Here is a 15,146-nt window from a genome sequence, read left to right as displayed (position 1 = left end):
AAATCAATGTTTGGATAATTTAAATTCCAAGTCTGTAATCCTTATCCAGAACCATTATGATCAGATATATTTCAGAAATCAGAATTTTTTGGATTTTAGAAAGGCAGTACAGTGCATGTAGTCTTTTACATATACTCCCAGTGGGGCTTGAGGCAGCACCCCACAATTGAATACATTATTATTTTTTATGGGAAACATATGGATATTCACTATAAGTGGAAGAAATAAAGTCTATAAATAGCCTAACCTCAGTTCAAGTCATGTTTTGCTATCACATTAGCTTTGAAGAAAACAAACTTTCAGTTTTTAGAGCTCTTTGGATTTTAGGATTACCAGCAAAAGATTGTGGACCTGTAATTATCATTGGCTTTGTATTTTTAATCAAATTGATCAAGGAAAAAGGCATGTTCTCATTGGATATTTCCTTGGAGGGGTTCTTTGATGAGGTATCATGCAGGTGATGGACTGCTGAATATTTTTTAAGACCCTTTCTCTTTTTCATTCTTCTTCCTCTTCCTATTGGCAAATATTTGTGCAGGTGTCTTTCCTTATAACGATTTTTCTTATAATACTCTTTTCTTCTAAATATGCACTCTGAGAGAACTGAAGAACCACATACTAAAGAACATACATGTGACACAGCCGACAAGTCCATAATGCAGGTATCCTATATTAATAAGAGCTCTCAACAACATAAGGACACATGTCAACAATTTCTAAACCACACCATGAAGTCACTACAGGTGAAGAAACTACCAACATGAGTTTCATTCCTTTGTCAATCCTCAGTCTTGGTGAACATCTTTGACTCCTCTAGTAGTTCAGTCCAAGGGCAAAAATTCAGCATCTCAGGCTACCAGGAGTGATTCAGTCTCCTGGGACATTTGTGAAACATGAGGATTCCTGGAGTCCCATACTTGGGGAATCAGAATTCTTAATCAGGGAAGCCAGGAATTTGCATGTTTAACAAGCTCTGCATAGGACTTTTTTGTTCCTTTTGATTTTTGAGCACCACTGCATGGAGGAAGGTCAAACTGCCACAGCTGCAGGTTTCCAAAGGCTGTATTCTGGACCTAGGTCACACCAGGTATCAGGGAACTGATTTGTCTCTTGGGACAAGGTTCTTTTTGTTTGGTTTGACCTGGGAGGAGAATGGAAGAGTAAAAGCACCTAGGCATGCTTAGAAAGAAAAGAATCTATCAAAGGGAGGGTTGGAACATGGGGGCGGCAGTTTGATAGGGTTGCCAGATAAAATAAATACAGGACATCCTTATACTAAAACATTATTCATTGTTTATCTGGAATTTGAATGTAACTGGACATCTGTATTTTTATTTGCTAAATTTGGCAATGTTGAGTATTGATAAAACCACCTTCTCCCATGGGAGGCAAACCAGATGGCATATGTGTGCATGTTCCATGCCCAGAATCTATTTTTACCTGCCCTGGGTTAAATTTAAGACTGACTACTTATGTCATATTGAAACTGAAGCATTGAAATATTGAGTCTTGTCATCCTCTCTTTCTCATGTGTGTGTGCGCACGTGCAAAAACATACACACACACACACACACACACACACACACACATATCCAAACATGGACTTTGGAAAACTATTTGTTGCCTTAAAAAATTTTATATTACATTATTGTGTTAGAGTTTTGGTTATTTTTTGTTTGTTATTGTTAAAATAACGTTGTCTCACTCTGTCTGGCATTTTTTTCTTGCTAACCATTCTTAATTCTTCTTCAATTGCAGATCTTTCTCCTGGCCTGCCCTCCATGTCGGGGAGCTATCGTTGTCTTCAAGTAAGAGAAAATTGTTTTTTGCTTGAACACCTTGGAATTGTACCATTTTGTCTCTGGACTTCCCAAAGGGACAAAGATCTGTGAGGGCCTACTGAAACAAGGAAATACTGTGTGTGGAGACCTGGCTTTTGTTAAGCCATGTCAAATCCTTTTTAGCAAATCCTCCCAGTGGGGTTTGTATGGCTAAGGCATGCTCCCTTGGAAGGTTGCTGCCCTGATAAAATTTCTCTTGAGAGCATGCTAGGGGCCAGACAGCTTCCTTTCTCTTAAGAATCTTTGCTTTGTGAGCCTACTGCTCCACTGAGGATGTGGTTCTTCACATTGAAGGGCATTATTCTTATGTTTTTATGGGTTTTTTTTCCCTAAAGTGCAAATTAAAGTGAGGAGAGAAAAATATCAACTATTGTTAAGTTCTGACTTTCATAAAAATAGCAAGCATCAAATTCATTAAAGTATATTGCAGGCAAATAGTGTTTCTCTGAAGGCAAGTTTACTTACATGAAATTATCAAAAGTCCCGGAACCCTCATTTTAACCATGAGTTGTGACCACCTCACTTATCAAACCTTTTATTAGAGTTGCTAATGAGAAGCTAAATCGACTGAATTAATTTCATCTCTTTTCTCCTTCCCTGACCCCCATTTTGGAGATGTTCCTGAGCACTGAAATGGCCGCAAGCCAGAGGAAGGGAACAGAAAATAAAGAGCCAAGCAGATTCTTGGATAATTGAGAGTGGTGTAAATGGCTTTCTGATTTACTTAAGTCATTAAAGTGTTAGGTAGGGGAAAAAGGACCCCATTTCCTGCTTCGAATAGCTCCCTGAAATAGCCACTTAGTCTCTTGCCTTAGGTGAGTAACTTTCAGCTGGGTGAGGGATAATGGAACCTGATTTCATACATTTCTTACTTGGACAGCTTCCAAGGGAAAGGGGTATTTAACCCTGTTTTCCTCCCTTGATTTTCCAGAATTAACTCAATTATTCAGTGTAATGTTTTAAAAGTAACATTTATTGGTTTTATTTCATTATTATGAAAGTAACAATTCTCATGGAAAACACAGGGACACGTGAGGAAGAAACATGATCCATCCCTAATCCAAGCACCGAGATAATTTTGTTTATTGCCTTACTTTTCTTAATAAGCAGAGATCATATTGTCTATTGAGGTGTTTACTGTATCTTTTCTAAATTTAACTTGGTTTATTGATGTGTAGTCATAGACATGTGTAAATGCATAAGTAAGATTGCTTGGGTTTTTTTTTTTTTTTTTTTTTTTGTAGTGGTCCTTTCTTTCCCCTTTTTGTCTTTAGCTCCTAGCTCTGCCTTTCCACACTATCCCTGTGTATTAGCAAAACAGTATGTATCTTTTCACATTTTTCTCCATGTGCACAGATACACAGATGCACACACATACACACACACACTAGTTTTGGAATGTTTTCTTGTTCATTGTTTTACAGAAATAGAATATTATATATACTTTAATATATCTTGCTTTTTCATTCTACAATATCTCATAGAATTCTGTCACAGTCTATTGATGTAAACTCTTATTCTTTTATAATCGGTGAAATATTTCATGGATACACAATGATTTATTCAACTATTCCCCTATTAATGAACATTTACTTTCTTTGCATATTTCTGACACTACATTCAATGCTGAATCAACATGATTTTTCATACACCCTTATATACTGTTACTTTCAATTTAGATAGATATAGATGTAGGTAGAGGTATATAGATACATACGAATGTTTATATATAAATATATATATTAATAGATGTTGCCATATTGATTTACAAAAACAGGCTGTTATACTGAATTTTTTGCTTTTGTATGTAGTATGCGAGATTATTATTTTCTTCATATTCCTATCAGCAATAGGTGTTATGGTTCTTTTGTAATTTTGACAACCTAATGGATATAGTTTCTTGGCTACTAGTGAGTTTCAGTATTATCTCAATTTTTTGTCTAAGTAAATTTGTTCTTTGAATTGTCTATTTATATCATCTGCACATTTTCGTATGGGTTGTTTATATTTTTCTTAATTTCTAAGTCCTCTTTGTATATTTTAGATTTTAGCCCTTTGTCTATCATTGTTGTTACAGATATCTTTGCCAAATATATTTATATTGACTTTGTTTTTTTTTAATTTTTAGTTTTTTAGTAGAGATTGGGTTTCACCATGTTGGCCAGGCTGGTCTTAAACTACTGACCTCAAGTGATCTGCCCACCTCAGCCTCCCAAAGTACTGGGATTACAGATGTGAGCCACTGCGCCCCACCTATATTGACTTTGTTGATGGAATATATTTCCATATAATTGTTTGCATTTTGATATTCAGATATGACTCTTCTCTTGTATAGCTTCTGGATTTCCAGTCTTGGGTAGTTTTCTTGAAGATAGGTAACCAGTTGTGTTGGAATAATATATTAAATTATCCCTGTTTTCCCCTGTGACCTTTGCAGCTATGGAGTGTTTTGTATGCTAGGATCTACTTATGGATTCTCTATTGTTTCTTCTGTTTGTCTATTTGTGTATCCAAATCATATAGATTAGATTACATTAGACTTAAAAAAAAAAAAATTTCTAGGGCCAGGTGCCGTGGCTTACGCCTACAATCCCAGCACTTTGGGAGGCCAAGGTGGGCGGATCACTTGAAGTCAGGAGTTTGAGACTAGCCTGGCTAACATAGTGAAACCTTGTCTTTACTAAAAATACAAAAATTAGCTGGGTGTGGTGTCACATGCCTGTAATCCCAGCTATTCGGGAGGCAAGAATCACTAGAACCCCAGAGGTGGAGGTTGTAGTGAGCCAGGATTGTGCCACTGCACTGCAGCCTGGGCGACAGAGTGAAACTCCATCTCAAAAAAAAAAAAATTTTTTTTTTTTCTTGGCTATTTGCTATCACTTTTTTGTACATACAAATTTTAAGATCACTTATATTCTCCTCTTCTCTTAAACCCTAGTGGAATTCTAGTTAGAGTTGCATTAAGTGTATATTTCAATTTTTAAGTTATATGGCTCCTTTTATCTAAGAAATAGTATTTCTTTCCATCTGTTCACATCTTATGTGTTTTTATTAAACTTATGTTTTTCTTCATATCTGCTCTATATCTTTCTTGATGCATTTATTCCTCAAGAATTAACAGCTTTTCAGCCAGTCACAGAGGCTCACGCCTGTAATCGCAGCACTTTGGGAGGCTCAGGTGGGCAGATTGCTTGAGCTCAGGAGTTTGAGACCATCCTGGACAACATGGTAAAACCCATCTCTATCCCACAAAAAAAAAGAAGAGAAAAAGAATTAATAGCATTGCTTCCCTTACCCCTGCCCCATTATGAGTGGAATATTTTTCACCTTTCCATTCCTAAGTGCTTTTTGCTAGAATAGGAAAGGATTGTTGATTTTTAAAAATATATTTTATCTGGTTATCTTACCAAATTCTCTTGTTCTTATAAATTTTATTTTAGTTTTATCTCTTCTTTTCCATAGTCATATCAGTTATTTTATTTTCTTGTTGCATTTGCTAGAAATTCAGAGTTAAATAAAAATTGTGCTGGTAGGCTACTTTTGCCTAAAACTGATTTTAAATTGAAATATTTTCTGTGTTCATATTTGCTATTGCTATTTGTTAAATAGTCTATTATACTAAAATAGTTTTCACATTTATGTAGAGATTTAAGAATATTTATTTATTTATTTAGAGTTAGACAATGTCTTGCTTTGTTGCCAGGATAGTCTTGATCTCCTGACTTCAAGCAGTTCTCCTGCCTCGGCCTCCCAAAGAGTTGGGATTACAGGAGTGAGCCACTGTGCCCAGCCAAGATTTTTTAAAAGAAGGAATGGTAGCTGTATTTTATCTAATGCTTTTTCTACATCTATTAATCATGTTGGGAGTTTTTCATTTAAATTTTTGATACAGTAAATTACATGGGTAGATTTTCTGGGTTTGAACTACTCTTACATTATTGAAATACACCCTGCTGATCATATTTTATTATTATTTTGATATATTGCTGCGTTCTATTTGTCAATATTTTATTTAGAATCTTGCTTCAATATTCCTGAGATTAGAGTCATGTTTTCCTTAGTGTTCTTCAAGTTTAAGGATTGAGGCCAGGTGCGGTGGTTCACACCTGTAATCCAACACTTTGGGAGGCCGAGGTAGAAGGATTGCTTGAGGCCAGGAGTTCGAGAGCAACCTGGACAACATACTGGGACTTTGTCTCAAAACAAAACAAACAAAACAAAAAAATTAAAATAAAAATTAGCAAGGCCTGGTGGTGTGTGCCTGCAGTCCCAGCTACTTGAGAGGCTGAGGCAGGAAGATCACTTGATCCCAGGAGTTCGAGGCTGCAGTGAGCTATGATTGTGCTGCCAAACTCCAGCTTGAGCTACAGAGCAAGACTCTTATCTCTTAAAGAAACCAAATTTAAGGATTAAAGTTATAGTAGCTATGTAAAATATACTGCAGATGCAGAATGTTCCTTCTTTTCCTCTTGCCTGGAATACTTTAATTACCATTAGAAATTATGTATCCTGGCCTGACTGTGGCTCACGCCTATAATCCCAGCACTTTGGGAGGCCAAGGTGGGCAGACCCCCTGAGGTCAGGAGTTCCCAGCCTGGCCAAAATCCCGTCTCTACTAAAAATACAAAAATTTGCTGGGCATGGTGGCAGGTGCCTATCGCCTATAATCCTAGCTACTCAGAGGCTGAGGCAGGAAAATCGCTTGAACTTGGGAAATGGAGGTTGCAGTGAGCCGAGATTGCACCTCTGCTTTCCAACCTGGGCGACAGAGTGAGACTCTGTTTAAAAAAAAAAAAAAAAAAAAATTTAAGGTAAGATAAAACTTACTACCATCTGGTCTTGATGCCTTTTTTCAATGGGTAGACCCTTAATCACCTTTCTGATGTGTTCTGTGGTAATCTATTCAAATCTTTTTGGGTCAGTTTTGGTCATTTGTATTTTGCTAGGAAATTATGCATTTCTTCTAAATTTTCATATTTGTTCACAAAAATTTAGTTGAGCATGTAGCATCCTCTTATTTTATAATTTACATATATCTCCTCATCTGTAGTCATGCACCTTTATCTTGATCATGTCTGTTTTTGTGTTCTCTCCTCTATATTTTAATGAAGTTAGGCATTTATCTATTTTTGGTTGCTATTAGAACTATGTTTTTGATTTATTTATTCTTTCTACCTTATTTTGTTTTTTTTTTTTTACTTAGTTTTCAGATTTTATCTTAATTAATTCTGTCTTTCTGGTTTTTTTTGTTTTTTTTACCGTAATCTCTCAGGGACAAGTATTTATTCTTTTATTTTGTCTTTTTTTTTTTTTTTTCAATTTTTCTTCTAGATCCAAGGGTTACGTGTGCAGGTTTGTTACAAGGGTACTTTGCACAATGCTGAGGTTTAGGGCATGATCGAACCTGTCACCCAGGTAGTGATGATCAGACTACTCAATAGGTAGCTTTTCAGCCCTTGCTATCCTCCTTCCCTTCCCTCTCTTATAGTCCCCATTGTCTGTGATTTTTATCTTTTTTAATTTTTATTTTACTTTTATTTATTTTTTTTTCGAGATAGATTCTCACTCTGGTGCCCAGGCTGGAGTGCAGTAGTGAGAACACAGTTCACTATAGCCTCGACCTCTTGGGCTCAAGTGATCCTTCTGTCTCAGCCTCTCAAGTAGCTGGGACTACAGGCACTAGCCATGACACCTAGCTAATTATTTTAGTTTTTGTGGAGATGGGGTCTTTTCATGTTGCCCCGGTTGGTCTCAAACTCCTGAACTCAAGTGATCCTCCTGCCTCAGCCTCCCAAGTAGCTGGGACTACAGGCAAGAGCTATGACACCTAATTATTTTAGTTTTTGTAGAGATGGGATCTTTCCATGTTGCCCAGGCTGGTCTTAAACTCCTGGGCACAAATGATTCTCCTACCAAAGAGCTGGAATTACAGGCATGAGCTACTATGCCTGGTTTGTTTTTCCTTGTCCATGTGTATCCAGTGTTTAGCTTCTGCTCACAAATGCGAACATGTGGTATTTGATTTTCTGTTTCTATGTTAGCTAGCTTACGGTAATGGCCTCCAGCTGCATCCATGTTGCTGTGAAGGGAGGGATTTCATTATTTTATGGCTGCATACTATTCCATGGTGTACACGTACCATATTTCCTTTATCCAATCCACCGCTGATAGGCATCTAGGTTGATTCCATGTCTTTACTATTGTGAATAGTGCTGCGAGGAATATATGGGTAGATGTATCTTTTTGGTAGAATGATTTCCTTTCCTTTGGGTATATACCCAGTAATGGGATACTGGGCTGAATGGTAGTTCTACTTTTAGTTCTTTGAGAACTCTCCAAGCTGCCTTCCACAGTGGATATAAACTAATTTACATTCCCACCAGCAGTGTTTATGCATTCCTTTTTCTCGACAGCCCCACCAGCATGTCATTTTTCAAGTTTTTAATAATAGCCATTCTGATTGGTATGAGGTGATATCTCATAGTGGTTTGTTGTTGTTGTTGTTCTTTGAGACAGAATCTCGCTCTGATGGCCAGGCTGGAGTACAGTGGCCTAATCTCAGCTCACTGCAAAGTCCTCTTCCTCGGTTCAAGTGATTCTCCTGCCTCAACTTCCCAAGTAGCTGGAACTATAGGCATGTGTCACCATGCCTGGCTAATTTTTATATTTTTGGTAGAGATGGGATTTTACCATGTTGGTCAGGCTGGTCTTGAACTCCTGACCTCAGGTGATCCACCTGCCTCAGCCTCCCAAAGTGCTGGGATTACAGCTGTGAGCCACCACACCCGGCATCATTGTGGTTTTGATTTACAATTCTCTAACTATTAGTGATAATGAGATTTTTTTCATATGCTTGTTGGCTGCTTATATGCCTTCTTTTGGGAAGTGTCTGTTCACTCCCTTTGCCCACTTTTTAGTCAGGATATTTGTTTTTTGCTTGTTGATTTGTTTAAGTTTCTTACAGATTTGGGTTATTAGATCTTTGTTAGATGCATAGTTTGTGAATATTTTTTTTCCCATTCTGTATCTTATCTCTTTGCTATGTTGATAGTTTCTTTTGCTGTGCAGAAACTCTTTAGTTTAATTAGATCCCACTTATCAATTTTTGTTTTTGTTGTAGTTGCTTTTGAGGACTTAGGTATAAATTCCTTGCCAAGACCAACGTCAAGAAGGTATTTTCTGGGTTTTCTTTTAGGATTTTTATAGTTTGAGATCTTACATTTAAAAGTTTAATTCATCTTGAGTTAATTTTTATATATTGTGATGGGAAGGAGTACACTTTCATTCTTCTGCACATGGACAGCCAGTTTTCTCAGCGCCATTTATTTAATAGGGAGTCCTTTCCCCATTGTTTACTTTTGTTGACTTTGCTGAACATCAGATAGTTGTAGGTGTATGGCTTTATTTTTGTGTTCTCTATCCTATTCCTTTGGTCTTTGTATCTGTTTTTGTACCAGTACCATGCTGTTTTGGTTACTGTAGCCTTGTAGTGTAGTTTGAAGTCAGGTAATGTGGTGCCTCTGGGTTTGTTCTTTTTGCTTAGGATTACTTTGGCTATTTGGGCTCTTTTTTGGTTATATATGAATTTTAGAATAGTTTTTTTCTAATTCTGTGATGAATGACTTTGGTAGTCTGATAGGAATAGTGCTAAATCTGTAGATTGCTTCAGATAGTATGGCCATTTGAAAGTTGTTGATTATTCTATCCATGAGAATCTAATATTTTTCCATTTGTTTGTATCAGCTATTATTTCTTTCAGTGTTTTGTAGTTCAGTTTCAGTTCCTTCCTGATTCATTCTTGGCGGGTTGTGTGTTTCCAGGAATCCATCCATTTTCTCTAGATTTTTTAATTTGTGGGCATAGAAGTGTTCATAGTAGTCTCTGAGGTTCTTTTGTATTTCTTTGGGATTAGTTGTAATGTCACATTTGTCATCTCTGATTGTGCTTATTTGGGTCTTCCCTCTTTTTTTCTTTGTTGATCTAGCTATAAGTTTAGAGATCTTGTTTATCCTTTCAAAAACCACCTTTTTTTTTTTTTTTTTTTGAGATGGAGTCTTGCTCTGTCGCCCAGGATGGAGTGCAGTGGCGCAATCTCGGCTCATTGCAACCTCCATCTCCCAGATTCAAGCAATTCTCCTGCCTCAGCCTCCTGAGTAGCTGGGATTATGGGTGCCCGCCACCACGCCTGGCTAATTTTTGTATTTTTATTAGAGACAGGGTTTAACCATGTTGGCCAGGGTGGTCTTGATCTCTTGACCTCGTGATCCACCCACCTCAGCCTCCCAAAGTGCTGGGATTACAGTCATGAGCCACTGCACCTGGCCAATAACCAACTTTTTTTTTTAATTGATCCTTGGTATGGATTTTTTGGGTCTCAGTTTCATTCAGTTCTGCTCTGGTTTTAGTTATTTTTTTTTCTTCTGCTTGCTTTGGAGTTAGTTCTTGTTTTCTACTTCCTCTAGGTACAACTTTAGCTTGTCAGCTTGAGGTCTTTCTAACTTTTTGATGTATGCATTTAGCTCTATAAATTTTCATCTTAATACTATTTTTGCTGGATCCTGGAGATTTTCATATGTTGTTCCTATGTTTTTATTAATTTTGAAGAATTTTTTATTTCTGCCTTAATTTTCATGATTTATCCCTAAATCATTCAGAAACAGGTTGTTTAATTTCCATGTAATTGTGTGGTTTTGAGAGTTCTTCTTAGTGTTGATTTCTATTTTTAGTACACTGTGGAACAAGAGTACACTTGGAATGATTTCAAGCTTTTTTAATTTATTGAGACTTATTTTATGGCCACACATATGTTTGATCATAGAGTATGTTCCATGTGCATATGAGAAGAATGTTTATTCTGTAATTGGTGGGTGGAGTATTCTGTAGATGTCTATTAGGTCCAGTTGGTCAACTGTCAAATTTAAGTCCAAATTTCTTTGTTCATTTTCTGCCTTGATGATCTGTCTAACACCATAGTGGAGTATTGAAGTCCCTATTATTATTGTGGGCTGTGTAAGTCTTTTTGTAGGTTTTAGACTATGTGTTTTATGAATTTGGGTGCTCCAATGTTGGGTGCATATATATTTAGGATAGTTAAGTCTTCTGGGTGAATTAAACCCTTTATCATTTTGTAATAATTTTATTTGTCGTGTTTTACTATTTTGGCTTTGTAGTCTTTTTATTTGTTATAAGAATACTGACCTCTGCTCTTTTTTGTTTTTAATTTTCATGATACATTTTTCTCTATCCCATTACTTTGAGCCTATGGGTGTCGTCACATGTGAGAAACTTCTCTAGAAGATAGCAGACAGTTAGGTCTTAGTTGTTTTTATCCATCTTACCACTCTGTGCCCTTTCAGTGGCACATTTAGACTGTTTACATTCGACATTAATATTGATATATGAGGTTTTGTTCTTTTCATGATGTTGTTAGTTGGTTGCTTTGTAGTCTCGATTGTGTCGTTGCTTTTTGGAATGTATTGCCTATGTACATACATGTGTTTTTGTGGTAGTAGGTATCATTGTTTCGTTTCTATGTTTAGAACTCCCTTAAGGAGCTATTGTAAGACTGATTTAGTGGTAATGAATTCTTTTAGCATTTGCTTGTCTAGAAAAGATTTTATTTCTCCTTCTCTTATGAAGCTTAGTTTGGTGGGATATGAAATTCTTGTTTGGAATTTCTTTTTTCTAAGGATGCTGAAAATAGGCCCCCAATCTCTTCTGGCTTGTAAGGATTCTACTAAGAAGTCTGCTGTTAGCCTGATGGGATTCCCTTTGTAAGTGATCTGACCCTTTTCTCCAGCTGCCTTTAAGATTTTTTCTTTTTCACTGACCTTGGAAAGTCTGATGACTATGTGTCTTGTGGATGGTCATCTTATATAGTAACTTGCAGTTCTCTGAGTTTCTTTAATTTGCAAGTTGTCGTCTCTAACAAGATTGGAGACATTTTCATGAACTATATCCTTAAATATATTTTCCAAGTTGCTTACTGTGTTTCTTTCTCAGGAATGCCAGTGAGTCTTAGGGATTGGTCTTATTACATAATCCCATATTTCTTGAAGGTTTTGTTCAGGTTTTAAAATTCTTTTTTCTCTATTCTTGTTTGGGTTAATTTGAAGGACCATTGAGCTCTGAAATTCTTTCCTCAGCTTGGTCTGATGTGTTGTTAATGCTTCCAATTGTATTTTGAAACTTCTGTAGTCAAGTTTTTCAATTCTAGCAGTTCTGTTTTGCTCTTTCTTAAAATGGCTATGTTGTCTTTCAACTCTTGGATCATTTTACTGGCTTTCTCCGTTTGGGTTTTAACTTTCTCTGAAGTCTCATTGAGCTTCCCTGCCATCCAGATTCTGAATTCTATGTATGTCCTTTCAGACATTTCAATCTGGTTAGGATCCATTGCTGTGGAGCTAGTGCAATCCTTTGGATCATCACATCATTTTAAAATTAAACTTTAGGTGGGTATGATGGCTCATGCCTGTATTCCCAGCATTTTGGGAGGCCAAGGCAGGTGGATCACCTGAGGTCAGGATTTCGAGACCAGCCTAGCCATCATGGTGAAAAACCCTTTCTTTACTAAAAATACAAAAAATTAGCTGGGCGTGGTGGCGGGTGCCTGTAATTTCAGCTACTTGGGAGGCCGAGGCAGGAAAATTGCTTGAACCCAGGAGGTGGAGGTTGCGGTGAGCGGAGACTGTGCCATTGCACTTCAGCCTAGGTAACAATAGTGACTTCTCCTCAAAAAACAGAATAAAAAATAAAATTAAACTTTATATTTTGAGATAAGTATAGAATGTGAGGAGATTTCAAAAAGCTCACAGAAAATGGAATTAAAGATAAAGATAAAAAATATAAATTTTATTTCTCAACATAAGCTCCAGGAACGTTAAGACACCAGCCAATTTAATTTGTCCCTAAAGAACTGAGGGTACTGGGAATGTAACTGTGTCAGCACATTCTTTTTTATATTATTAAATAAAGAGGCCCTTTAAGATATATGTGTATATATAGTTTAAGAAACAAAAAGAAGTCAGAAGGAGCCACATCAGGACTTTGAGGTGATTGACTAATGATTTCTCATTGAGACTTTCACAGAATTGCCCTTGTTTGATAAGAGGAATGAGCAGAAGCATTTTCCTGATCAAGAAGTATTCCCGGGTGAAGCTTTATTGGGCATTTTTTCACTAAAGCTTTGGCTGACTTTCGCAAAACACTGTCATAATAGGTAGGTATTATCGTCCTTTGATTCTCAAAAAAATCAACAAGCAAAATGTGTTGAGTATCCCCAAAACTTGCCGCCATGACCTTTGTTCTTGACTGGTCCACTTTTGCTTTGATGGGACCACTTTCATCTCTTGGTAGACATTGCTATGATTATGCTTTGTCTTCAGGATCATGTTCCATCTCCTGTTACAATTCTTCAAAGACATGCTTCAGAATCTTTATCCCGGCTGTTTAAAATTCCCATTGAAAGCTCTGTTCTCATCTGCAGCTGATCTGGGTGCAATTGTTTTGGGACCCATCATGTAGAAAGTTTGCTCATCTTTATTTTTTCAGTTAGAATTGTGTAAGCTGAGGCAATTGAGATGCCTGTGATGTTGGTTATCATTTCTGCTGTTAATCATTGGTCTTCTTCAATCAAGACATGCATAAGATACAAATTGATGTAGGTGGTCTGCCGCTGCAGGCTTCGTTGTTGACATCTTCTCGCCCTTTCTTAAAATGAGTTATTCTGTAAACTGCTGATTTCTTCAAGGCATTGTCTCTATAAACTTTTCATAAAGCATAAATGATTCCACCATCCTTCCACCCAAGCTTCACTATAAATTTGATGTTGTTCTTGCTTCAATTTTAGCAGAATTCTTGTTGTTCTGGTAGGGGCTCTTTTCAAACTGGTGTCTTATCCTTCTTAGTGCTTCAAACTAGATCCTGTTCAGACATGTTAGAATAAGTTAGCATGGCCAGGCGTGGTGGCTCACGCCTGTAATCCCAGCACTTTGGGAGGCTGAGGTGGGTGGATCATGAGGTCAGGAGTTCAAAACCAGCCTGGTCAATATGGTGAAACCCAGTCTTTGCTAAAAAAAAAAAAAAAAAAAAAAAAATACAAAAATTAGCTGGGCATGGTGGTGCATGCCTCTAGTCCCAGCTACTTGGGAGGCTGAGGCAGGAGAATCGCTGGAACCTGGGAGGCAGAGGTTGCGATGAGCCACGTTAGGGCCACTACACTCCAGCCTGGATGACAGTGTGAGACTTCGTCTCAAAAAAAGAAAAAAAAAAAAGTAGCATTAGTCTATTTTGATGCAAAAAATTTTGAAATCCGTGCATAGTTTTTTTTTAATAATATGATATCACATGAATTTATTAAAGACCTGTTGTCTATTAAATATAATAATGTAGAAAAAATAATACAGGAAAAAACACAGAGAAATCCCACGTACCCTTTACGTAGCTTCCTTCACTGGTAACCTCTGGCAAAACTATACTACAATATCACTGCTAGGATGTTTACATTGATACAGTCTGATAAAGCAGAACAATTCCATCACCATCCGGATCTCTTCTGTCATTCTTTTTTTTTGTTTTTTGTTTTTGGAGACGGAGTCTTGCTCTGTCATCCAAGCTGGAGTGCAGTGGCCTGATGTCGGCTCACTGGAACCTCTGTCTCCTGAGTTCAAGTGATTCTCCTGTGTCAGCCTCCCGAGTAGCTGGGACTACAGGCACACACCACCATGCCCAGCTAATTTTTTAACTTATTTTTTTGTAGAAATGGGGTTTCACCGTCTTGCCCAGTCTGGTCTCGAACTCCTGAGCTCAAGCAATTCACCCACCTTGGCCTCCCAAAGTGCTAGGATTACAGGTGTGAGCCACTGTGCCCAGCTTCTGTCATTCTTTTATAGCCATACCCACCATCTATATATCTGAACCCCATCCCTGATCCCTGGCAACCATGAATCTATACTTCATATATATAATTTTTGCTATTTTATGAATCTTGTGTAAATATAGTTATATTACCTTTGGGTTGACTTTTTAAAAATCACTTAGCATAATTCCCTGGAGAGGCATCCAAGTTTTTATGATACACAACATTATTTTCTTTGTTTTCGAGACCACATCTTGCTCTCTTGCCCAGGTTGGAGTGCAGTCATGCATTCACAGTTCATATGAGCCTTGGCTGGCTGGACTTAAGTGATCCTCCCACCTCAGCCTCTCAACTAGCTGGTACTATACACATGCAGCACTATGCCTAATTATTATGATTATTATTATTGTAGAGACGGGGTCTCATTATGTTGTCTATACTGTTCTGAA

General features: G+C 37.2%; 1 protein-coding gene across 13 annotated transcripts in view; it reads left to right on the top strand.

Moving 5' to 3' along the window:
• The window catches only part of TMEM164 (transmembrane protein 164), a 169,117-nt gene that overhangs the window by 63,625 nt on the left and 90,346 nt on the right, over positions 1 to 15,146 (top strand). For 6 of the 13 annotated variants that reach the window (XM_032250945.1, XM_032250958.1, XM_032250944.1 and 3 more), the window contains one exon: positions 1,759 to 1,808. The exons of 3 other annotated variants lie outside the window; for them this stretch is intronic. In XM_032250945.1, the coding sequence (XP_032106836.1) occupies positions 1,759 to 1,808 (50 nt within the window). Of the gene's footprint in view, positions 1 to 402; positions 407 to 1,758; positions 1,809 to 12,919; positions 13,060 to 15,146 lie in introns of all 13 variants that reach the window. 4 more of the 13 variants (XM_032250952.1, XM_032250951.1, XM_032250950.1 and 1 more) reach the window with 2 other exon arrangements.

Source organism: Sapajus apella, unplaced genomic scaffold (assembly GCF_009761245.1).
Source record: "Sapajus apella isolate SASKATOON/1434 unplaced genomic scaffold, GSC_monkey_1.0 scaffold73, whole genome shotgun sequence".
Classification (NCBI taxonomy): Eukaryota; Metazoa; Chordata; class Mammalia; order Primates; family Cebidae; genus Sapajus; species Sapajus apella.
The sequence above is the reverse complement of the archived record's forward strand: the minus strand, read 5'-3'. Positions and strand labels throughout refer to the sequence as shown.